The 24960-nt window shown below is 36.0% G+C and overlaps 5 protein-coding genes and 1 long non-coding RNA gene across 8 annotated transcripts in view; 4 read left to right on the top strand and 2 right to left on the bottom strand.

Annotated features, from left to right (window-relative positions):
• Window positions 1–7: 7 nt before the first annotated feature.
• Window positions 8–2000, top strand: LOC123007056. Its single transcript, XM_044402082.1, has 6 exons — window positions 8–423; window positions 473–618; window positions 666–901; window positions 992–1177; window positions 1225–1526; window positions 1572–2000. The coding sequence occupies exons 1-6, from the start codon at window positions 357–359 to the stop codon at window positions 1895–1897; spliced, it is 1263 nt and encodes a 420-aa protein (XP_044258017.1). The 5' UTR covers window positions 8–356; the 3' UTR covers window positions 1898–2000.
• On the bottom strand, window positions 1988–14802 carry LOC123007054 (sodium-dependent transporter bedraggled). Of its 2 annotated transcripts, XM_044402078.1 has the most exons (12): window positions 14685–14802; window positions 11170–11993; window positions 10451–10957; window positions 4685–5121; window positions 4257–4594; window positions 3988–4210; window positions 3782–3939; window positions 3471–3725; window positions 3191–3421; window positions 2941–3141; window positions 2859–2882; window positions 1988–2796 (listed from the first exon to the last, which is right to left on the bottom strand). In XM_044402078.1, exons 2-12 carry the CDS (start codon window positions 11967–11969, stop codon window positions 2152–2154), a joined length of 3819 nt encoding a protein of 1272 aa, XP_044258013.1. In that variant the 5' UTR covers window positions 11970–11993; window positions 14685–14802; the 3' UTR covers window positions 1988–2151. The 2 variants fall into 2 exon arrangements, with proteins under 2 accessions (XP_044258013.1, XP_044258014.1); XM_044402079.1 differs by lacking the exon at window positions 2859–2882.
• Window positions 14803–16089: 1287 nt separating this feature from the next.
• LOC123008187 (acetyl-CoA acetyltransferase, mitochondrial) lies at window positions 16090–18011 on the bottom strand. 2 transcript variants are annotated; one of them, XM_044403865.1, is made up of 3 exons: window positions 17853–18011; window positions 16589–17799; window positions 16090–16490 (listed from the first exon to the last, which is right to left on the bottom strand). In XM_044403865.1, the coding sequence occupies exons 1-3, from the start codon at window positions 17874–17876 to the stop codon at window positions 16217–16219; spliced, it is 1509 nt and encodes a 502-aa protein (XP_044259800.1). In that variant the 5' UTR covers window positions 17877–18011; the 3' UTR covers window positions 16090–16216. The 2 variants fall into 2 exon arrangements, with proteins under 2 accessions (XP_044259800.1, XP_044259801.1); XM_044403866.1 differs by lacking the exon at window positions 16090–16490 and having other exon boundaries at window positions 16509–17799.
• Window positions 17687–18866, top strand: LOC123008190. Its single transcript, XR_006412927.1, has 3 exons — window positions 17687–17908; window positions 17960–18613; window positions 18668–18866. It is a non-coding gene; the product is annotated as an uncharacterized LOC123008190 (long non-coding RNA).
• Window positions 18867–18902: 36 nt separating this feature from the next.
• LOC123008188 (baculoviral IAP repeat-containing protein 7-A-like) lies at window positions 18903–22178 on the top strand. Its single transcript, XM_044403867.1, has 2 exons — window positions 18903–19997; window positions 21587–22178. The coding sequence occupies exons 1-2, from the start codon at window positions 19080–19082 to the stop codon at window positions 22148–22150; spliced, it is 1482 nt and encodes a 493-aa protein (XP_044259802.1). The 5' UTR covers window positions 18903–19079; the 3' UTR covers window positions 22151–22178.
• Window positions 22179–22291: 113 nt separating this feature from the next.
• Window positions 22292–24960, top strand: part of LOC123008189 (death-associated inhibitor of apoptosis 1-like) — a 10329-nt gene continuing 7660 nt past the window's right edge. The window contains exon 1 of the mRNA XM_044403871.1: window positions 22292–22347. The gene's annotated coding sequence lies outside the window, so the exon portion shown is untranslated. The remainder of the gene's footprint in view (window positions 22348–24960) is intronic.

The following is a 24960-nucleotide window of genomic DNA, read 5'->3' as shown; positions in this document are numbered from 1 at the left end:
TTTTTGAGGTGAACGTTTGATCATGAATCACAATGAATGTGTCACCCAATTATTTACAGGAAACAGCACATCATTACTTTAAATTGCAAATTTAGACATCAGTTATACGACTCAAATAATCCCAATTACATTTTCGATTTTATCCAAACTGTGCCTTGTCGTACCTTTGTCCGCCACATCTCCGTATAAATAAATAAATTATGTTAATTAAGTTATTTGAACGGATGGTTAACGTCAGTCAGTATCAGCATGCTGTGACAATAACTTTGTTTATAGTGAGTCTTTGTGGTTATAAATGAACATTCCGATCGACTTTACCTTCGTATTATTTTAATCATTCACAAGGCGAAAGTCCAATGATCAACACAATTATTTTATTATCTCTGTGTTTCCGTTTCGGGACCACTTATCCCAAAGAATTCAGTAAATACCGATCCAATTACACTAAAATCAATTAATTGTTTATTTCCAGCTCGAAGATGTGGCCGAGTACACCTGACAATCTCAGCGTCCCAAGACACGAATTTAGAACTCAACTGGATCACTGATTGCACTCCTCCTGATAACATCAGACCAGATTACATCGCTTTGTACCCTTACAATTTAAAAGACAGAAGCGTAAGACCCTATTCACAAACAAACAAAAACATTGAACTCTTTTCTAGGAGGAGACACCGCCACTTGTCAAAATCCGAGCTTCGGATTATCCTTCGGGATACTACAAAACCAAAATTAAATTCGGCCAACCCTGGCTTCCCGGAAATTGGGAGTATAGAGATAGTTTGACCCGAGCCGACCAAGGGCCGCATTGTTATCCCTACTGGATTGCATCGATCAGAGGGAATGATATCATTGATACCAAATGTCTGGGCATACAACCAACCTGGATGAATGATAATAGGTAGTTACGAAAGGTATTTAACAAAATATAATTACCTCAAGTGTCGTATTTTTTAGATTGTTATTTATTGTGACTGACTTATTTTTGTAGAATGCAAATTGGGATACAAAAAATCGGGAATTTGTTCATTCCGGGAACACATAATTCGGGAGCATATGTTGGCGTGCCAAAAATTTTGGAAAATTATATTTTAAACCAGGACAGAAGCATCTGGACTCAGTTAGTGCACGGAATTAGATATCTTGATTTGCGAATTGGCTACTATGAAAATGAAGGGTACATTTTAAAACTTACATCGTTTTTTTAATAACTGACAATTATAGCTTCTACGTGAACCACGATCTAGTCAGGATAACAAAAGTGGTACAGATTTTTAAAGAAATCCGAAAATTTGTACAATTGGCACCTAAAGAGATTATAGTTGTTGACTTTCATCGTTTTCCGTACCCTTCAAGTTTCAACTCGACTTTACACGAAAAATTTGTGTCTTTGGTTTATGATTATTTGGGAGATTTGGCGTTACCTCCAGGTGGTCTCCAAGTCGGTAAAGGGCCAACATTGAATGAAATTTGGGCCCAAAACAAAAACGTGATAATTTGTTACGCCGATAAGGCCATAGCTAGAGGTAAGTGCCAAAAAAAATTTTTTTTTGACTTATTTCAAATTTCAGAAAATTATTGGTTATGGCAACCTTTATATCAACATTGGGCCAATACGAAAAATGTGGACTCTCTAAAGAGTTTTCTGTCGCGGGCTATTAAAGAGCATCGGGTGACTCTAAACCCAATGTTTGCCCTAATGGCCGAACTAACCCCTCAACCCATTGATTTATTTTTCCGTACTAACAATCTGCGTAAACTTGCAAATGATGTAAACCGAAAAGTCACAATCTGGTTTCGCGATGAGTGGGCCAGGGATGTTAATATAGTTGCGACTGATTATTTTTTGGGCAATGATATTATAAATGTGGCCATTGAGGCGAACAACAATCGATAAAATTGGTAGGAAAATTGATCCGAGCTCAGGGAGTGGAGACAAGAATAATCTATCCAACTTAATGCTTCTTTTGTAATCCAATAAAACACGTTTTTAAATTAGATCAGTTTAATTTTTTGTACATTCTATGTATCAGTTCTTTACATTATATAATAATGAAGTTGGTTACAAAAGTAAAAAAAAACATCTTTTGGACATACCGAAAAGACATTAACTCATAAATAAGAGTGCCGGTACTAAATCGAAACAATAACTTATATCACAGATGAGTTAGATTCACGTTTAACAGTATCTTGGGGCAAGTGATCTAAAACCAGCGATGTTTCACCGATCGGTGCCGCCGAATCGACCAGATTTTCCGCACTGAGTGAAGCGACACTATCATCGGGAAAATTATTATTTCTTCTGATATTACTTCTCCGGAAACTACTCCTAAGTATTGACGCTACTTCCGCTGCTGTGAGAGTCGGGGATCCGGGAGTCGGCTGAATGTTTCTCAGCCGTTCCAGAGTCGAAATCCTAGTACTAGCATCAGGAACCGAGATTGAAACATCAGTACTATTCGTTTGACTCATTTCGACTAGAACTGCGTTGTAATCGGGCGGTGGTGGTTGAGTTTGGGGTAAGTTTGACCTCAGTCTCGCCGTACTACTCTCCCCCAAGACATTCGCAAGCCTCCGGACCGACCTTCTGATACTTTGCCGCAAAAATTTAGCAAGGCGAGCCCCCGTTGCTGTAGTGTATGACGGCGGAGGTGTGTATTTCGGGGGTGGATCCTCCGTCACACCTAGGGTGTTGGGTGAAGAGTTGTTTGCATTGTTATTAGCAATAACTGCCTCGTGAACGGCCAAATCCGTCATGTGTTCGCCTATTGGTGGCCTGTACAACAATTGTATTCTCTGGAAAATCCAAAATTAGAACACTATCACAAATTTTGGGGAGGGGCTATCATCATACTAACATGATTGGATTGATCTTCGTACTCCTTAGGTGAGCAAGAATCAAAATTTGAGTACAATTATTGAAAGTCTTTGCCGACTTACCTCTAAAATGTCGGTAGGACCATTACTGAGATATCTGTAACTCTGTATTACTGCTACTAGAGGAACAAGGAGGATTGGTACTAATTGTAACATAGAACCAAACTGGCGGGCCCACAAAGGCCAGTATTCCGGAACGGGAGCATGGTGCCAAACAAAAATGTCCCTAAAGTTACCATTTCTCACTGTACTGATACATAAGACCTGCGAAATTTTTGTCAGAATTGTTACCAGAAAGGACATTTAATTTTACCATTAAAGCTACAGGTAAAATTACGTTCCATGTAAAAGACAGTAAGGCTGGGGCCCAACTTAATATACACGGGTGATTATTTGGTGTAAACAATGCTGTGACAACTGTGTCACCACTGTAGGGGCGCCCCCGGACCATAAACACTGCAATGATTTGGAGGAGGATGATAACAATGAGCCACCACAGCCCACCCACTGTGTAGTCCATAAAAAAGACCACGTATATCCCAAACTAGAATTTTTTAATTAAAATAAAGTTTAATTTGGGTCATCGTTAGTACCTCTGTGGCCATTGGAAGTCCAAGAATGTAGCCACAAATGCAACTAAAAAGTGTTATAGTAGTCTCCCATGATTTCAGTACTTGGGCTTTAATAGCCATAATTCCGGTTATCACACAATGCCATATTGCCAACTGTTGGGCTATACCAAACAAAATTAAGATAAAATAAAATAACACAGCCCAGAATGGTGACATTTTTTCGGCCCCCAAGACGGCAAAAGTGGCGGGAACCAGTTCAGTAGCGAGTCGGAGAGCCTTAAATTGGAAAATAAAAATTACATATTTTTGGACAATGATGACAATTAACAAACCTGGTAGCCACTTTCCACGCTACTGTCAACCCCCGGTCGTATCACCTTCTCTCCCAAAAAGAACGAATTGTGAACCATGTATTTGATTGGAGTATTGGAGTATTTTGGAGGTACTCGACCTCTTGTTGATTCGAGAAATGTGTAAGAGTTTATATTTTCTGAAAAAAAGTGTGTTATTTTTTCTCAGATATTGTGTGATTTGTTACCGAAAGAATCAGGTAAGTAATTGTAGCCAAAAGTGCGCAAAATTTCGACACTTTTATTGGCCAAAAAACCCATAAGTATCAAAACCGTTAAAGTTATTACAGCTACTAGACTAGAATCCCTTTGAAGCAAATGTTTGTGCTTATTGTGTGATGCGATTTGCATAACTGCAGCTCCTAGCATCCCCCAAGTTAGAAAAGTTTCTTGGGCAGCCGCTAACCAACTCTACAATTGATTAATTAGTGTTGGTAAAGAGTGTTTCTTGTGGTACCTTTGGATTAAGGAAGAACTCATTCCAAGAGGCTTCAGGAAAAGTAAAACTATCATAATCAGTCGGCATTAAGCCTAAAATTTTGGCACACAAGACAAAAGTACCAAAGACAGGCAAAAGTGTAAAAACGTAAATCACTTTGCCATAAGATCTTAATCCTTTGCTTAAAGATACAAAAACAATCATCCAAACAACAGCCAAGTTAAAAGCTAGTTGAAATTTGATTGTTCCATACGAGCTTCCGGTTGCTAAATAGTGTCTCTGGAGGACAATTCCACTGAAATAATCGGGAATCGTCTCTGTGAGTTTGTAACTCCCGTTGATAGGTGGTTGAACATCTACAAGCACAATAAATTATGAAAAAATTAGCCCGACTTAATCAATACCGTCATAATCAATACTACATTGATTCATCACACAATACGTACCAGGCCTGTAGAACATATAAGGCTCAGCCCATCGATATTTATCCATTTTGGTAATAAACGAGTCTCGGAAAAAAACAAACATCCATGAAACTCCAATTATGCTATAAAGCCCAAGGAGGGCTTGAGAGATAAGAAGGGCAACTCCGACCCCTTGAAACAAAGGCGATATCCGCCACATGTCTATAACACCGGCTCCTAGCTGTTGTCCGAGACATAACTGGAGAGTGAAAAGTGGCAAACCGAAGACTAGTGATAGGATAACAAATTGGAAAATAAAATTAGCGCCGAAATGGACAGTCAAAATCGCAAACCGCGAAATGTTGAAAAGGCCTAGAGTACAGCCGAGACAGGCCATCATGGAACTTAAGCTGTGAGGCCACTGTCCCAGAGGGCTCTCTGATTCCGGCATGTCGCTAGCGCGGCGTCTCTCACATGATCTGAAAAAAAAAAGAAAAATTGTTAAAGCGGAAGTTCAGAACCTCTTATCTACTTGTAATAACTTTGTACTTCCCGTCGAAGTTAATTACACAATCAGTGGTGCACCTGAAACTCCGGTTATTATAATTTCTGCATTTAAGACTGAACAACTCTAGAGAATATTATGTTTCTTTATATACTCCTCTTTTTTTTACCATTACCAGATTTTGCTCTAATTAACATAAAATGAGGAAACTACTCCAATGCCAATGGCAATTTTTAGGATTTTTTAATGCAAGATTACTTTTTTTTAATTCTCATTTATTTCATTTTTCTCGTCTTTATTTCACGCGATATGATCTGGTGCGTAGGAACCCCAAGGCCGTTCGCACCCCTTTTGCATAATATAATTAAATTCGCTGCCCCCCAAAAGATGATTAGATCACCTCGAAATTATTCCACTGGATTTTTTGCCTTACCTTGCAAGGAATTGCGGTTTAATCGATTTTTGGAGAAAACTCGTGCGTGACTGAGTGACCGATGCAAGCACGAAATTGTGACATAAAATTCCGAGACTGTGACCACGAAAATGCCCTACATGGGGCTATAAAGGTGCATTTACGTGGCAGTAATAATAACTTTGAAATAGGTTTTTGGTAAGCCCGTAATGAAAGACAAAAACTGACACTAATGTGGTTAATTGTTCTTCAAATGGAAAGCGGAATTGTTGTAATTATTTTATAGTATAATAAAAGTATGAAAGGAAAACGAGACTATACATATAGGGGCGTGTAATATTAGAAAAAGTTACAATTCAGTTGGAACAATCAATGGCCAAGAAATTAATTTTTTAAATAATTTCATGCTCAATGTAACCAAATTTAGATTATATAAGCATCAAATTCATGGCCTTGTTGACATTGAAACTGGCTCAATGAAGGAAAAGAAACGAAAAATTTATAACAGCAATTATTTTTTCACATGCACAGTTCCGTGATATGTTGATATTTAGTTTTTCTATCAATTTACACAGATTTATAAATAAAAGACAGCGCAAATGTCGACTTGTTACGCTATGTGTATGCATTCATAAAGCGTAAACACATCTTTATTTATGGATAGGTACAATACTTTCATTGTGAAACACTTAAATTACAAATTAATTAATTGCAGCATTGATTCTTTTGTAATCCCAATGGTTGTTTTCGATGAGGTAATTTATTTGCATTAGACATTTTTAGATATCTTGAGTAAACAGGAGTGCTTCTTCTTTGTTGTCTGTAACATTTATCTCAATAAGTAATCAGTCAATTTAAATAAAATTAAACCAGTTTCAAGGGCAGAAATATACACCGGTCACAATATGACAAAGTTTTTACAGTTAAAAGTCAATTACAGGATTCACCATATGTTTTATTGTGACTAAACGAACGTTACGAAGATAATTTCCAGTTAGGGTACAGTTAGAATAATTTACTGAAGAAATTTCAACATAAGCTCATTTTTAAATTGCTGGGAACAATAGTTTATTCATCCCATTGTACATTTAGTATAGAAAATATTATGAGAAAAATTTGCTGATTACGTGAAATCTTTTCTTAAATTAACTTATTTCAAAACATAATATACAGGGTGATTTACTTAATTATCTTCAGCGATAGTTTCGCAGAGACAACAAAGCAAAGACAATGCCCTGTTTATCAGATTCAAAAAGAAATCGTGACAAAAATGTAGACACCTGACTCATGTGTTAGCAATGTTCAAAAGTACGGTTTTTGAAAAAGTGAAAAAACTGTTTGATCAGAACCATTAACTTATGTTGATTTATTTCAAGTAAACAAAGCGAAGGTTGGGCTTCACGATTAATACAAGTCGCTTCCTGAATCAGTGCAAAAATCCTTCGTTTTTAAGTCTGATATCGAAAAGGTCAGGTAAGTTTGGCAAACCGGTACTGATACTCACTGCAAATATCACTATTTTGACCAACACTCGCACAATACTGTCAACACAATGTTCTGCACAAGTGTTGAGGAAGCACACACCGTTAGCGAGGAGAGCGCTGACCTGGTGCCGAGCTGGAATCTCCTCAAAGACTGAAGAAAAACTCACGAATTTTGCTAAAAACAGGTGATCGAAAGAAGAATCGTGTCAGGGCCGATAGATAACAAACAGTTAAATGAACCGATCAAAACAAAGAAGTCGAAGACGTGGGAGAGGAGATTCGTTTGTCATGTGGTTATTTTTAAAACACCGTTATAAGAAGTTGATGACTGACATTAATTCGCGTGGAAAAAGTTGAGAAAATTTTTTTTTTGAAACGTATTACGCCCACGAACTTGTTTTCTTCCAATTAGACGCTGGTACTTAGCTTTTGACCTCTATAACTATGCTAATTCACATGCATTAGTCGTAATTAAGAGTTTTCCACATGGAGAGACCCAATTGACAGAAAAAACTCATTTACAAGTCCAAGATGAGTCGATTTAGCTTCTGATAAATGGTCAACTTTCGTTTAGTTTTTTTGTAAATAATATTTCAATCGACAATCGAAAGTTTTCTAATTTTTTTCATTTTCTAAAATTTATATTCCATTTTGGTATATTAAGTTGGTATCGACGTCAGTGCCAACCACTTCTCAAAATGACAAAAATAGTTCAAATAAAATAAAGGTCATTGAAGAAGAAAAAATTGTGGAAGAAAAAGAGATTACCTTTTCCTATTTTTGTACTAATTACACAAAAAGTCATTGACTAGATCTAAAATTAATTACTCCATTATTTAGTAACCTGCCCTACATTCGGGCAAATAATAGAAACTTATTGATATAAATGGGTTAACCAATACAGCTCCAATTGCTTTGTCTTAACTTATAGGAATAGCGTGTTGGGAGTATTTTCCCGTGCTTTATAATGTAATCCTAGTTGAGATCTTATTCCATTTACATAAATGTTCAATGTCAGTTTAGCCAACTACACAGAATTATTCCTATATCCTGGATTTATTTACAACCGGCTTGAGAATCGAGATACAATGAAAGTCCAGCCGAAAGGTCAAAATAGAAACCGTAAAGTAGAATCGTGATCTAAATTAAGTAAACAAAATAATAAAGCGATAGTTGAAACATTATGAAAATGGAAGTTACAAAAGAAGATTTTCCTAATTAGATACGCACCAAAAATTCAAAAATGTCTTGCAAAATGATTGCACGCAATTAAAAAATAAAAAACCTACCTTAAATTTCTTGGAGAGTAATTAAAACTAAACGGGAAAATGTGAGTGTTAAGGGCGTAAAATTCCATATCACGTTGACCAACTTGAGATAACTGACCACAGCAGTGTAAAACTTCCAACAAAAAAGTTCATCAAAAAATGTTTATATTTAAAATTAGATTTATCTTGTTAGTACTTAGATGCGAAGTTGGTACAAATTTTAGTTTTAATCTCCTATCCAATTTACCTACTTTGTAAAATCGCACTCATTTACATAATTACGATCTCGATGAACTTGGAAAGAAATGCGCGGAAATCGCCTAGTCATGTTCCACATATAGAGCTAATTGTAACTACAAAAACTTAATTTCCGGAGAACTTATGGTAATTATGAGAAAAATAACTGTAAAAATTAACAGCAAAACTCAAAACTTATCAAACTCGTCGTGGGTAATAATTTTCATTTCATTTCTTACCAATGTCAACTACCTGTCAGCAAAAATAATTAAATTATTCAACAGTTGTTAAGGCTGCACTCGCACTTTCAGGAAGTTATGTAAATATCCTCTGTTCTATCGCTTTTAAGATTTCGACCGGATCCATATTGTATAAAAGCCCCTAAAATGCACTGCTTTGGAGAAACCACTCCGAAGTTGTATTATATTTCGTCGACCTTATGCAAAACGGAAATACAGAAGAATGCTCTTCTAAGGAAGTTTTACGGAACTCAACTACGAGAAACTAATCTGCAATCTAAATCTATAAAGTCATCATGCGAGGAGGTAAAGCGTCGGCGGTAATCCGGAAAATAACTGTTTCGAGGTACTGGATGGGGGATTCGGAAGAAAAATTTGAAAAAGTCAAAACAGTGAACCCGCATAATTCATAAATCATTATCATATTGTTTAAATAATAAATAATTAAAAAAATAAATTAATTGAAACGAATATAAATAGGAGCTAGCTTCCTCAAAATTTAAAAAGCTTTTAAAAACAAAAAAATAGGCTAGTAAAGATAAAATTAATGTTGAGATCATAAAAATAATATTGACTCAAGAATAATACCTTATATTGTCTCTTTGTTAAAAATAAAACATATCTAGATAAACAGTGAAAATAAAGTAAAGTAAAAACATAATTCAAAGACTTAGTATAAATATTTTTAAAATTAAAATTTTAATTCCGATCAAGAAAGCCTAAACACGGTGATTCAAAACAGTCATATACCTATATGGTGATAACCTGAAACGTTTGTTACTATAGAAACCACTAAATTTTTGATATGCTGTTGCTAACTTTACTCCTTCAAAAAATCATTAAAACAGGTTTTATGCACGTTTTACTTATTATTTTTTAAGACTTTGTTTATTTTTTAATATCCTAGATGCATATTTTAACGTCTCTGACAAATAAAACACAAAATTATCTTATTAATAAAAAAATAATATTAAAGTTGCATTTTTGAAGAGTTACACTTATCTTGGTACATTTTGATTTGCAGATTTGAGAGTACTTTGATGGTTCTAAAAACCACCCGAGTGATTGTATTGATTGTACGGTCTTTTTGAATCACGCTGTTTATTTTTGAGTCTGTAAGCACTATTTCAAGTTCTATATAACAACATTAGAAATCAAAATTCGGAATTTCCGAAAAAACTTAAAATCAATCTTAATCTTAAATTCAATAACACCTTCATAGAGAAGATAAAAATATAATTCATGTCTAAGTTTAGACCGCTTTATTTGTAAAATTATTTTCTAAAGAAACGCAAATATAAATTTTAATAAATAAATAGAAAAACAAAAAGATCATAAAATTTAAGTGTTTCATAAATACATAATCTTGTCTTTATCTTGCTGAAAACAAATCTATTTAAAGAATGAAACAACGAGAAGTGTCAGAGTTAGAAAAGCGATTATTTCAAACAAGTCAAGCATCAAAATGATTCATTCAAAATTAAAAATTGATAACAATAAAGTAATATTTTCTTTTCACGCAGATATCATTTATCATCCCATTTTACTACAAAGAAGATGTAGGCACCAACCTCACAGTTAATTAAACGCGCCCACACAGTTCTAAATCTAATTCTTTCCAATCTAGAGTAGGAAGTAATTTTCTTCGAAATCAAAAACTCACCTTCTCGTGCTGTTTGCTTCTTGCTGGTTGTGCGTAGGCGTCGGTGCGGGGGTACAACTGTGCGAGGTGTCTACCGTCGACGCTAAACTGCTCACACTCGAGGACAAACTCCTCGACGCCGAACTGGCCCTCCCGGCCGGCTGTTGCGACACTGCACTGGCTTCTCTAGGCAAGAGTCTCGAAGGTGCACTCACGGGTCGCACCACCTCCGGCACCGGCTCTACTCTGGGCGTCTCCATGGGGGCGTTTTCCCCATTGCTCGGCAAACGGAAGTGTCGCAATCGACGCATGGAAGAGCGCAACCACGTGGTGCTGGGTTTGGGGACTTCTGAAGAAGAAGTGGCTCTTTGGAGGGGCTCCACGACTACGGTTCCGGTACAGCAGTCACCGGCGGCGTGTGCGCGCCGTTCAGAGTTTACGCCACGTGCGGCTTCCTGCAGCCAGCTCCAGTCGATGTCGTCGTCGGAGTCACCTGCGCCGGATGTCCGGTGGGGCGAGGGTGGTGCGCTATCGGAAATGAGGAAATACAAACATTGCAAGCACAAAAATTACATAAAATAAAACGAAAAATTCGGGGTCTAAACTTATATCTGAGTCCAAAGACTCGATTCTATGTTCTATGTTATTCCAAGTTACAATTTGAAATGTAGAACACAAAATTTGAAAGTTAGAAACTTCAAAAACTAAAATTATTCTTAGGTGGGGTCCAAATTTCCTACCTCGTATTTCCCGGCCGCTCCCTCTTGACCACAGCTACCGTGGCTCTGGTCGGATGGTTGCGCTCCAACGCTTCACTGCGTCCATCACAAGCACTCAGTGGCCTCCTCTGAGTCCTCTCGTTAGTCTCAGTGTCAACATACGCCCTATTAACACACCCTGCAGCCAAAAACCGGGCATAGTTCTCTTCCATCAGCCTCAATCTGTTCCTCAAATCAGCATCATCAGTCGAATCCGAATGCAACGAACTTGCACTACTTCTCACACTCGACCGATCTTCGACACAATTCGATGAATTCGAATCGAATGCTTGGAGATAATTGTCTAAATCTAGCAGACAAGCCTCGATTGTTTCTTGCGTTTGCTCATCTGTGACAGAGTCGTGGTCATTGAGGATTTGGTCGGATTCCAAAAGGGAAGCGTTCAAAATTTCGTCGAGGTTTTTGAGGATTGTCAAAGCTTCGAGGTTATCACATGACCAGGATTTGTCTAGGTGGTTCTTAGGGTGGTGAATGAGGGCCTCACTGTTGCTTCGTCTGACGGAATTGAGGCGAGATAAGGGGTACTCACTGTCGTCATCTATGGTGATTAGAATGTCTTCGACATCGATGCTGTGTCTTCGAATTTCTGTGACGTTTGATTTAGCACTAGTTTGTAGTTTTTGCTCGAGAACTGGCAGTTCAGAATCGAGAAGATTGTCAGAGATTTCTTCCGGAGTTTGACTGGGAAATGGAGGAATTCGAGGTAGAACCGGTGATCCAAGATCAATCAAATCTCCTTCACTATCAGCATTCTCAGACATTTTGACGGTTTAAGCTACCATCTCCTAGAATCAGCATTGGGATAAGACAAATTCATTGAAAGCAACTTATGTAAATTGAATGTATTTGCTATGTTCCGCATTGCGACTTAAGGACGACCAGTAACTACCAATTCCAATTAACGAAAAAACTAATAACAATACAAGTTCTAATTGTGATTAACAATAACGGTGAGTCATCAAACCGCCGTCTGCCGAAACTGGCCCCAAGGCCACTCTTGGAGAGTCTCACTCTACTTTCATCTCCATATCAAGGATAAGCTCTTAAATGTTAGCACGGGTTTGTGCAAGCAACGTGTCACAACTCACGAACGTATTTCTAAATAAATTATCACTTTCTGTCTAAGGCACGTTTAAGACAAACCGCCGGTTATTCACTTTTGAAAATCTCGCAAAGCCTTGAATTTGATAACTTCCTCGACTTTCAAGGTGCGATTTCTTGTAATCAACTCATTGAGATGCGATATCCTTGATTAATATTAATTCAATTTTCAAAAATTATAATTGTTGCTTAGACCTAGTGACACCAATTATTATAAACAAATTACGCAAAATTACCTTAAAAATTTCAAAACGCACCGTTGGCAGAACGTAATAGCACTGGCGCAATAAGCATAATTATTGTAACATTGATAACACTTTTACAGCCATTCATAAATATTTGGCACATAATAATGGGACCTGCTAAACAGCCACTCCCACATATTTATTGTTACAGTCATGAACTGAACAACTATAAAAATACAGAAATAAAAATTATGTAAAAACAATAAATGAAAAAAATAAGTCTATAAATCACAAATGTAGCAACTTTCACGTTTGAAATAAATTAATAAAGATGAAAAACTTCTGAATCAGACACTCAAATTCAGGATCACTTTTTTCCTTTTTAGTCCTCTTTAACGTTAGTTTTTACATTAAAAAAAAAACATTACATCGGTAACATTTTTAGACTTTTGATCCAAATATTTTCTTAAAAAACCCTGAAACAATGAGTGTAATAGTTAATGGTATTATGTATATACAAGGAACGTGTCGCGGCTGGAAGTTACTGTCCGAGACTTGTCGAGAGCAGTAACCACCCAGGAAGAAAAAAACACTTTGTCCAGTGTAATACATATAATTTTTCCTAGGTTCCAGCAAGAAAAACTTCAAAAATAACAATTTTTCTTCAGATCCCAGTTTCGCCATTAGATTTAGCAACATACATTGTAGATATACTTAGTTTTTTCTCTGATGTTTTACTGTAAAGAAACTGTGGTCACGGCCTACAAATTCAATTCAAGTGTTGACACTTTTCCTGGCGGGTGTTTTCCCTCAGTCAAGCACACAACCACCCAAATCAAAACTTTGACCTTGATCACGATCCATTCAGATTTCGCGGAAAGTGTAACAATTTGGAAATTTCCAATTTTTTCTTCTGTAAAACCACAATTTTACGTTCAAGGCTACTAAAAATTCTCCTCCAAAATAGATGATTTTAAAACCTTCTTGCTTACAGAAGATGGTTTTTCACACAACTCGGCAATCTGTTTCGGTTGAGATAATAATAAAGAAAATGCGTTTTAATAAATAGAAAAAAATGGTCTGAAAATGAAAACGTTTTGTTTGCGAATTAAGGCACTTCAATAAATTAAAATGAATGTCGAGGGGTGATAAAAGCCATCGTAAAAATGAATGTTGGTATGAACACAACAGTGCTGTCATATCTGCTGAAAACAGGTCGAGATAAATAATGGTACTTGGGACAATAAAGAACAGAACCTTTAGAAACATGATATCAAACGAGTCGTTTGGGAATTAGAAATGAATCTTCCCCTAACATTAACAAGACATTGAGACAATATTTCATCTTTTTGCATCAGAATTGTGCTAATTTCCTTAATGTAATCTCGTGATTCCTACTTCTAATCATTGTGTTTATCAAATAAATCAACGTATGTTAAAATCGCGACTGGTTAGTAATCCTCTGCAAATACACAGTCTAATAATAGTAATAAACAAATGTCGTTTAATCATTGGAGCAAAACTTTCTCTTGTTTACATCACCAAAAACAGAAAGTAATTGTTCTCACAAATGCAACAAACACGGAGCTCTTGCATTTATTTAATAAATGTCCCTATTCATATTCAAGGTAAATCCCAAACGGATAATTATCTGAACAACAGTTATTTATCCCATTGTTTTGAAGGAATTTGTTAAAAATGTGCTAAACTCGTTTCTATCCTACTACATATGTATGTCACTAAAATAATTGCTTTAAAAATAGCAGTTCATCGACCATTGATGCAACTCAAAAAATGTTGGCTTGACATTTATTCCTCAAATCGATAATTCGAGCGTTTTTAAGGGCGCTAATGATTGTAGCACAAAATACGTCATTTTTAAATTTTTAAAATATTGATTCAACACAATTGGTTTTATTATAACTCGTTTGCTAAAACGTGACGAAACGTGTCAATTATTGGCAAAAATAAATAAAGTAGCGTTATATTGCTGCTATTGCAATCGAACAATAAATGTTTTGCGGTAATTCGTAATCAATTAGCGGTCGAATTTAATTACAGTTTTGTACTAGCAAAGCCACAAATGTGAAATTTCGCCAAAGTAACCAGGCAACAAGTAGTCGAAGATCACTCACAACATCACAAAATCGGCCACAAATTCACCCAAAATCACAAGTTTTTCATAAATACCTAATTCGAATTCGATGCTGAACAACACGTTCGAACACTCCACGACTCTGCTGCAGGTCTGTCCAGCCGACCAAGCGGTATTAACAATATTGAAAGTATGTGTGGGCAGTAGAGGCGACCGCTGCATGCTACTAAATACGAAACTGACTCTTATTGTGTTTACCTGAGTTCATTCTTTGACTCAGAAGGCTCGATGTCCATGAACCTCTTGCGTTATTGCTGCGGGCGATTGGGCCGAGAAGTCGGACGAGCTGAGACTCAGGTATTTTTGGACTTTCTTTACAAAATCAAAAGTACTGAACCTGGACCAAAATTTTGAACTCAACTTTTTTATTTAATTTTACACTTCTATGAGTCGCTTAAATTAATTAACTGAAGGCTTTAATTAACCTAATTTTTAGCTTCACTGCTGACTCATTTTCACCTTTATGGAAGGTTTTACACACCCCATTTATAGGGTGTCGTTAATTGAAGAAAGCTTACAATAAACTAGGCCAATCTAGCTTTAATTTAAACCAAATGTCGAGGCAATTTTAATAAAACCGGCGCATCCACCAATATTTTTCAATAAAAGTATTATATTTATAATTATTGATAGTTTTATAAATAAACAATCAATCTACTTAGTATTCATATTTAAGCTGTCGACTCACACTTATTGATTTAAGCGCCAACAAAAAAAATATTCGTGCAGAAAGTAATTGTGTTTTTTTGTATTTTACCGCAAAATAAAGCTTAATTTTATTGTAACTTTTGTGATCAATTAATGGATTGCGATTGCATTTATACAAGAATAATTAATTTTAATTTAACGGTAAATATACACGATAATGACAAATTTAATTTACAAAAATATAAACAAATACATTTATTCGTATACTTTTTTAATCATATTACAAAAACACATTTGTTTCATATTTATTTCTGTCATTTTATAATCATAAATTTAGGTGGTTTAGTCCTTTCGATTCATGTTAATTAGCGTATGCAACCAGTAATACCATTGAATTTTTTTTGGAGAAAATGTAAATATCATAGACCTAGTGTATTTAATACTACCTCCATGGTAAATATTTTTCAAAATGAGTTTTTATGGTCAACATTCATTTATCTAATTTTCTAAAATGAAAACAATACTTTGTTTGTTATAGTTTTAAACAAACATTAACATAAATCGTGAATTTGTTATTGTTCTTTCTGTTTTCCACCTAATTGCGCAAAATGTATTTTAAAGTGTTTATACTAACATCACGTTTAACTTGTTTTGTTAACAGTTTCAAGAAAATCAACTCATTCATCTGCATCTTTTCTCAAATCACCGCAAGCAAATTCCAAAGTCTTGTTTATGTTCAAAACTGTAATTTTTCAAGTTTTATAATGAAATGAGTACTAAATAAAACACAAATACAGTCAAAAGAACTTTATTCAAACACGAAATTTGTATTCAAGAAAGGGTCAAGGTGTTTGACCATTATTTCCACTTCTTAATCGTCTCACATTCGGGCCATTTCCTTCTCTTAATGAATAATTAATTATCTGTTTTCAATCAAATTGAGTTTTTCCTCCAACAACTTTTCATTCAAACTGTGCTTACACAAATATTCTCCATTCAAAAAAAGTACAGGTATTTCATACCTGTACAACCTCAACCACCTCACATTCTCTTTTTTGGTAATATCAACAGTTTCAAACTGTACTCTGCTGAGATAGGGCCCCAATTTGGCCTTCAGTTCATCACACAAAGGACAAGGGTATTTGGTGTATAAAATTAATTTTGGCAGCTGATTACGTGGCAGATTCTCTTGCCTAATAAAAAAAAACAAGTTAATTAAAAAACATTTATTCTTTATAAAAATAACAAGTCATTTTGCAATTGCCGAGGTTATCGCCAGAGATACACTTACAACTTCTCAATCATGATAGAAGAAGCGCCTCCACCACCGTTGCAAATCGAAGCAACCCCCTTTTGGCCTGGTTTCAATGCGTGGACTAAATGGACGACAAGTCGAGCTCCGGACATTCCAATTGGGTGTCCCAGACTGACAGCCCCCCCATGCACGTTAACTTTAGCCGGGTCTATATCTAGAAGTTGTTGGTTGGCTAAAACGACAACGCTGAAGGCTTCGTTAATCTCCCAAAGGGCCACATCCTCTTTCTTAACACCAGTGTTGCTCAAGAGACGAGGTATGGCAACTGCTGGGGCTATAGGAAAGTCAATGGGGTCAGTCGCGCCGTCTTCAAACCCTACAATGCGGGCCAAAGGCTTAGCATTGAGTCTTTTAGCGGCGTCAAGGGTTGTCAGAATGAGAGCAGCAGCCCCGTCGTTAAGAGTTGAAGCGTTTCCGGCAGTGACAGTGCCGTTTTCCCTTTGAAAAACAGTAGCGAGTTTGGAGAATTTGTTAAAATCGACTCTTTTGTACTCCTCATCGGCAGAAAAAACTAAGTCGGGTTGGCCCTTTCTTTGGGGCACGTTCACACTAACCAGTTCTGACGCAAATTGGTTGTTTGCGTAAGCCTCAGCGCTTCTTTTGTAACTCGTAATTGCGAAATCGTCTTGTTGTTGTCTTGTTATTCCCAACTTTTTGGCCGTATTTTCGGCACAATTCCCCATGTGAAACTTATTATAAACATCAGTAAGGCCGTCAAAGACTATTCCGTCTATTAAATTAACTCCTCCGTATGGTGTTGGTCCCCTTTTCATATAATATGGCACATTGGACATAGATTCCATTCCGCCAGCTAGGACAACGTCCTGGTGTCCCGCTTGCAAACTCTGAGAGGCCAACATAACCGACTTCATCCCAGAAGCACAAACTTTATTAACTGTTGTGCATATTGTCGACTTTGGGAATCCTGCAAAGAGGGTTGCCTGTCTTGCAGGCGCTTGGCCTACACCTCCTTGGCACACATTTCCCATGTAGACTTCTTTAATTTCTTCTTTTGGAATACCGGCGCGTTCAACGGCACCTTGTATTGCTGTTGCCCCCAATTTAGATACATGGACTGAAGATAAAGAACCGAGGAATGACCCAATTGGGGTTCGAGTTGCAGAAATTATAACTACTTCGTTTAGTTGTGGTTTTGTGCTGTAGGATCTGTTGGTCAAAGTCACCACCTATGAGAGAAATGGAGCACCTTATTTGAGTTTTGCATGATATGGGAACCAACCTGGGATAATTTGAAGGCAGACATTTTGAGTTGTTGGAATTATAAATGCACTCAGAGTATGTAAACTGTTATGTGGGGAAAAAGTGAACGAAAGAAGTGTATTATAGTGAGGACTTTGCCCTTACTATCAGCTGATCGTCCCACCTCAACTATTCAAAACTTGCCCATTTAACGCAAACCTTATAAATTTTAGAAAAATACCTATGAATTTTTAAACAATCAAAAAAATAAAACACAAATTGTAATTTTAGAATTGTTTATTGAAAAATAAATCTAGTACATTTGAATAATCCGCCATTTATCGACAAAAACGACACAATAACAATACTAAAATTTCCTACATCGTATTCTTTGAAATGAGAAATACCGTGTAATAAAATATTTTCTTACGTTAAATCACCTTTATAATTAAAACTAAAGTAAATGTAGTTATTGGATTATAATAATTTTAATCGTATCATTTTTAATCAATAAAAATTCGTCATCTGGTGGGCAAAGCTGCCAGCGATAAAGTTCCTAGCACTGATGTGTCAAAATTTAAAAATGGAAGCATTGGAAGATAATTTTCAAGAATTGCACGAGAAAATCGCTGGTCTTTTTGAAAATTATAAAGAGGAATTAAATAGTAAAGACCATGCTAACATGGGATACTTTTTATACAATGTAAACATCAACTCTGATGTTTTGTTGTATAAAATAAAGTATGAAATTGACCAATTTATGAAAATGCGTGAAGTTGTGTCTGAAACGTCTACTGATAGGTAATATGTTGTAAAAAAAAACAAATAAAAAAACTGATAAATTTTAATTTTCAGTTCTGCAGTGAATACAAAAAAGTCTGAATGTTTGATTAAATTGCAAACGTTGACTTCAATGCTGACGTGTCACATAATGGATGATTACAGAAAGAAAATGGAAGGAAAAAAAACATTCTAAATATTAGTTGTCGTGAATAAATTTGTAATAATTATGTAAATTAGAAAATAAAAAAATTGAATATTGCAATGAATGACTTTGACATTTGGGTCGGTAAAAGCGGTCTCTAGCCGGTATTTCAGTAATGTCAGCTGATAGCTGACAGTTCTTGGTGAAGTGGCTCGAGGAGGAACAGTTCTCATGTCTTAAGCATAATATATTCGTGTTTTTGTTGTGTTACTTAATTACAAAGCTCTTAAAGTTGTCGTTGCACTTGATTTGAAAAAATGTCATAACGTGAAAATTGCAAAAATGAACGTGGAACAGAACCGTTTGGACACTTTCGAAGAGTGGCCTCAAGACGCCGCTGTGACACCCCCTCGAATCGCCAAAGCCGGTTTTTTCTACACCAAGCACGACGTCACCGTCGAATGTTTCTCCTGTCACTTAACAATCTCGGAATGGAACTACGGTGACCAAGTAATGGCCAAACACAAAACCCTCAACCCTTCTTGCCCCTTCGTATTAAATCCAACTACCTCAGGAAATGTTCCTATAATATCACCTACAAATGTACCTTCGACTTCCGACTCAATGAAAGACGAAGCAATCCGGCTCAAAACCTTCGCCAAATGGCCCAAACCCCACATCGTGGCCCCCGAGCGCCTCGCCCGCGCCGGCTTCTACTATCTCAACACGGGCGACAACACGAAATGCGCTTTTTGCAAGGGGGTAGTGCGGGCGTGGGAACTCGGCGACGACCCCGACCAAGAGCACAAACGCCACTTCGAGGACTGCCCTTTCGTCCTCACCGAAATCGTCCCCAGGCTCAACCAAAACACAAATGGACAAGCCAAGACAGACTCGTCCTTCACAAATTTGCATCTAGTCGCCAACGAAAACTTACATTGTCTGGGGGTCCAGACGCACAAAGGCCCAAAAAAACCCAACTATGCCACCCTAGAATCACGGTTAAGATCATTCGCAACGTGGCCCCCTGATCTGATCCAAACCCCAGATATCCTGTCTCAAGCCGGATTTTATTACGAGGGAATGGGGGATCAGGTCAGGTGTTTCCACTGCGATGGAGGCCTCAGGCACTGGGACCCCCAAGACGATCCTTGGACGGAGCATGCCAGGTGGTTCCCAAGGTGCTCCTTCATCAAGCTGGTCAAGGGGCAGGACTTTGTCACTGCCTGCTCCCTCGAACTCAACGTCAACAGCAATCTGGTGAGCACAAATTAAGAAAAAAACGATTTATTTGTTCAAATGAATCGCATCATATTTATTTGTTTTTCGAAGCGACCTTGATTCGTCATATTTGATGGTTATTTTAATAATATGTAATTATCGTTTAATTATTATTATCAGTACTTTACTAGGTCATAAAAATAATTTGCGCAAATACTGTTCGAAATTTCGCAAATAGTTTTTGGTCATAGCTGCATTATCAATTCTATGAAAAATTTATTGACTCAATTGGCCAAGAAAATGAAAAATTTTATCGAAATTATTAAACCGTTCATTTTGCTTAATTGGTATTTTCAGAACTTGATTAAGGTTGTGATTAATTTTTTCCAACAAAATAAAATTACTATAAACTCTTTACGACACGTTTTTAAATAGAATAATAACAAATGACAATTGCGCAACTCCTCATAGATCGTCTTAAGTCCCTAGTTTTATGAATGAAGTCTAAACCGGATGTTCAACGTTTACACAATCGTCGTCCCATTTTCCCGAATCTGTGAACAAGGAGATTTTTTGTCCCCTCATTGCAACTGCATTTTCGTTATTTGATATGTAAACATTTCAAGGTGATTAGAAAAACTTGTTTAGGTTGAACTTTTATTCGTGTTCATTTCACCAACCATAATTTGTGGCGCCACAAATGTGCAATGTTTATTATTGAATTACTTTGAAAAAAACATGACGTCATAAATGCAAGGATACTTTACCAATTTTAATCGGGCTGACACGACGTTGCAGTTTGAATTCAATACAATGATTAATTTTGTTTCCACGAAGTTTGTAAATTTATTATTTACATATGTTTTTAATTATGTACTTGTTGGCCTTGTTCGTATTTGATTTGTCCCATATTTTCTAACCTTGCACAATTTTTTCCGAAGTGTGATTTTGAAAAATTGCACATCCTTTTATGCACTCAAAGAACTTATTATCAAGAATGCATGACTCATGACATGAATTTGCATTGTTTTAATTCATGTGACTGTGAGACTGTTATGGTCATATGATGGATTATTTTTACCAGATAATGCGATGTGTGCATAAACAAGATTATAATTGTGAAGCCGCTATTTTCCTTTAACCGAACATAAGTACCAAATAGTTTTATGCAGAGGCGATCTAGCAATACACAAGTTCTATTTAAAAACTAAACGATTTTTATTTAATTTGTTATTGTTATGACAAAGGCAATAACTATGCACGTGGAAAAGAATCCGATGGGCGTTTCCAGAACATTAAAACCGTTATTAGAGAAAAGGTTGGAATGCAGTTCAAAGATATCCCAAAAAAGACAAATAAATTCTCCTGTCGATCCAATTTCCTGGATTAGGTTATCTTATCTGAAAAAAATCTTGGCGCCACAAGTTCGGCGAACTGTCCCAACATTGCACCTTTCCAGGAATTAGGGACCGAGAAATTTACCTCTCGCCTTTGCCTCTTTTCGTAGAAACCTGCGGTACGGCACACAAAGCGGCGCACATAATGAAATTCTCGAGATTTTGAAAAGAAAGGAAATTCCTTCTCAGAAGATCGGTGCCATAAAACGTTATTATAATTTGCTGTTTCAGGAGGAGGTCGACCAGAAGAACTACTCGAGTGTCCAGCCGCGAAAACGCGAAGTTACCGAGCAAGAAATCCAGGAGCATATGTTAGGGGAAGTGGCCCTTTCTGCCCTAAGTATCGGCTTGAATGTTGAAAGGGTGAAAAGGGCGATTCGGGAGAAATTGGAACAGACTGGTCGTGGGTACTCACAGCCGGACGCTCTGGTCGAAGCTGCTCTCAATCTTCAGCACAGCGAAGAAGATTCGTCCGACGATCAAGATACTCACGTGAAGAATGTCGTAGAAAATGTTTTAGATAATATAATTGCACGGAGTTGCTCGAGTGAGATTAAAACAGAAAACGAATCGATAGTTAAGGAATCAAAATCGAATAAAACATTATCGTTAGAAGAAGAGAATCGAATTTTGAAAGAAGCAAGACTGTGTAAGATTTGTATGGATGCCGAAGTCGGTATAGTGTTTCTACCGTGCGGACATTTAACGACGTGTGTTAATTGTGCACCGAATTTGGAAGATTGCCCTCTTTGTAGATCAGCCATCAAAGCAACTGTTAGAACTTTTTTGTCATAACTATTTATTAACTCAATAAATTTATTTTATAACACGATTTGGTTTAAATATAACCTGTCTATCGATGATAACTGATAGCTAGCTTATCACAGTGGAATAAAACAGCCGAACTTGATTAATTAATCCAGTTATGGCCCCGGATCGACCAGTTTCGTGCTTATAAAATCTTCGGAGTTGGCTATTTCTCATTTCTAAAAGTGAGTATTTATTGTCCTTGTGATGTAATCGAGTTACGAAATTCTGTGGGAAACTAAAAACCCGGCTTGTGGTAAGGGCAAGACCCAAATCTTGCCGTAAGCGATGGAATGCTCACGTAGGAACACCCACTTGGTTGCCTTTATCGAATAACACCCAAGTAGCACGACTTGGTCGCAACAAAATAACCGTAATATTTGCGTTACGGTTCTTTCTCAATACAACTCGAGTGTATCAACAATTTCTGTGTTTTTCGAAAGGCAGATGTTTTGGGAACAGGTGCGAGGCCAGGTGCAAGGATCATCTGCTGGTCTGCATTCCCTGACAGACCACGAGCCAAATAATTGATCAGTAAATGGAGACAATGAATTGTTATTGAATGATAAAAGCGATTAAAACGTGATCTTCGTACTCGCAGGTCGATGCCTTCAGAAATATTCCTTTTGTATTCAAAATGCACGCCAAAATGGCTCCGAAATTCTATATTTAAATTATGTAACAATAAAGCACTTGATTTTATCTCGGAATGAACTAAACAACAAATAATTTTGTTTATTAGGTTATCTGACATTGTGAAAGTATTTTTTTTAATTGTTGAAATGCAATTCAATGTAATTCGAATTCAGAGTATATTTATTTATCAATTTCTCTTGAAAAATTCTATCACCCTTATACTGCGTCATTATTAACAGGTTTTATTTCATATTATGAGGGGCAGTAATAGTGGAACTTGTAGAGTGGAATATCTTTTCATCTACTTAAAGTTATAAATAAGGGGTGAACCCCGATCGATACACCCCTGTGAAATATTACGCACTGAATATTGCGAAGTAGGCTACTAACAAATTTTGCAAATATACAGCTTGCTTCAGCGAATGTTTTTTCCGTTTTCCAAAATAGACAGAACGTCATTTAGAAAACTTATTGCAAGAGATTCAGAAAATAAAAGGCATTTGTTTTGATATTAATAAACCTTTCAAACCCATGCAGAAAATGGCAACACCGCAGCTAAGATCATATACAGGGTGTTCCATTTTCATTGTTACAAATTTAACCAGGTGATAGAAAATTTAATTTTAAGATAAAAGTTTTCTATAAACATGTATCGAAAAAGTTTATATAAAGGAGCTACATCTCCTAAAAGGGGTGCTTCTTTTAATGGATTTCTTCCAATATTTCAGAAACCATTGTAGATAAAATTACAAAATTTGGTACAACTAATAACCTTTATACACCTAAACGAATTCAAAGGTAAAATGTCGAAATTTTCACTCAGGGGCGTGTTAAACTAGGGGGTTTAGGGTAAAAAGTACTCTAACTATTTTGTCTGTTGGTTTTTGCCACATTCAGCCACACAATTCAAAATTTCATAGTTTTTCACAAAAAATAGGTCTCTTGCGTTTTTTCGATACAACTTACCGTTTTTGAGTAAAATTAGTTTACACTTTGTGTTACAGACCATAAAGAGGATAAAAATTAAAAATTAAATTTGTTTTACCGTTTAAGACGCCCGTGTTTAAAAATTTCGACAACTGATCTTTGAATTTGTTCAGGTGTTTAAAAGTTATCAGCCGTACCAACTTTTGTAATTTTATCTATTCTACAATAGTGGTAAAACCCCATTAAAAAACGCATCTCTTTTAGGGGGTGTAGCTCGCTTACTTAACATTTTTTGATACATGTTCATAGGAAACTATTGTCTTAAAATTGAATGTTCTATCACCTGTTTAAATTTGTATCAATAAAAACGGTACACCCTGTATATGATATATTATTATACAAATTAAGTCATGAAAACAATAATATAATTAATTTAAGATTTAATGTTATATTAATGCAGTAGTAGTTTTGAACCCAAAATCAAATAATATATTATTATAAATATTAGACTTTCCTTCAAACAATGTTTTATTATGACTAATTTGTGTTTGAATTGACATTTTGTTTTTCACCAGGCGTTAGTTGACGTTGATTTTTTATACTACTAGACATTAGGCATAACAAAACATTAACTTGAGAATAAAAAAGACGATTTCATGGTCTTTGAGTGTTTTTTATTTTTTTTACTTTGTAACTAAAGTCTGTTTTTTTTTTTAAATGGAAATGCCAAACAGTTTTAACGTTGGCATAACTAGTAAATTTATTCATGGTAATTTTAATAAAGGAAGTTGGCAGTTCCGTTTTTTCGAATTAATTTGAAAACAATGATATTAAACATCAACACAAAAAATCATCTAAGAAAATTTAAAGACGAAACACCAAAAAAGAAACAAATTCGGTTCACTAACAGTTTTTCGAAATTTGGAAACGAATAGTTCGCAAGCAGGGAAGTTAGAAAAAGGGCCCATTAAAATGTAGACGCAATTTGTAATGCAGGTTTGCTAAACATTCTTAATTTTTAGCAAAAAATTGACAAGAATGCAAAATAAACATGAATGAGAAAGAACGCACTTAAATTAATGTCTTGTGCATCGTTGTGAGGAACGAGTTGAAAAAGTAACAATTTTGAAACTAAAGCTGAAGAATTTATAAAATTTATCAACTTTGAGCTCATTTTAATAAATTACACAAAATTTATTGCCAGTCATCATAATACCTACTTGTATCTTTTGCTA

The sequence above is a fragment of the Tribolium madens genome, unplaced genomic scaffold (genome assembly GCF_015345945.1).
Source record: "Tribolium madens isolate multiple individuals breed KSU strain unplaced genomic scaffold, Tmad_KSU_1.1 Scaffold_3;HRSCAF=73;Tcas5.2_LG2, whole genome shotgun sequence".
Lineage (NCBI taxonomy): Eukaryota > Metazoa > Arthropoda > Insecta > Coleoptera > Tenebrionidae > Tribolium > Tribolium madens.
The sequence above is the reverse complement of the archived record's forward strand: the minus strand, read 5'-3'. Positions and strand labels throughout refer to the sequence as shown.

Coding starts and splice junctions, on each gene's coding strand:
- LOC123008188 (XM_044403867.1), top strand. CDS start 19,080: ATGAACGTGGAACAGAACCGTTTGGACACTTTCGAAGAGTGGCCTCAA. Junction 19,998..21,586: donor TCAACGTCAACAGCAATCTG/GTGAGCACAAAT, acceptor TTGCTGTTTCAG/GAGGAGGTCGACCAGAAGAA.
- LOC123008187 (XM_044403865.1), bottom strand. CDS start 17,876: ATGTCTGCCTTCAAATTATCCCAG. Junction 17,800..17,852: donor CTGCCTTCAAATTATCCCAG/GTTGGTTCCCAT, acceptor TTTCTCTCATAG/GTGGTGACTTTGACCAACAG. Junction 16,491..16,588: donor TCTATCATGATTGAGAAGTT/GTAAGTGTATCT, acceptor TTTTTTTATTAG/GCAAGAGAATCTGCCACGTA.
- LOC123007056 (XM_044402082.1), top strand. CDS start 357: ATGATCAACACAATTATTTTATTATCTCTGTGTTTCCGTTTCGGGACC. Junction 424..472: donor CACTTATCCCAAAGAATTCA/GTAAATACCGAT, acceptor GTTTATTTCCAG/CTCGAAGATGTGGCCGAGTA. Junction 1,178..1,224: donor GGCTACTATGAAAATGAAGG/GTACATTTTAAA, acceptor TGACAATTATAG/CTTCTACGTGAACCACGATC.
- LOC123007054 (XM_044402078.1), bottom strand. CDS start 11,969: ATGTCTGAGAATGCTGATAGTGAAGGAGATTTGATTGATCTTGGATCA. Junction 3,422..3,470: donor GACTTCCAATGGCCACAGAG/GTACTAACGATG, acceptor AAAAAATTCTAG/TTTGGGATATACGTGGTCTT. Junction 2,797..2,858: donor ACGAAGATCAATCCAATCAT/GTTAGTATGATG, acceptor TGGATTTTCCAG/AGAATACAATTGTTGTACAG.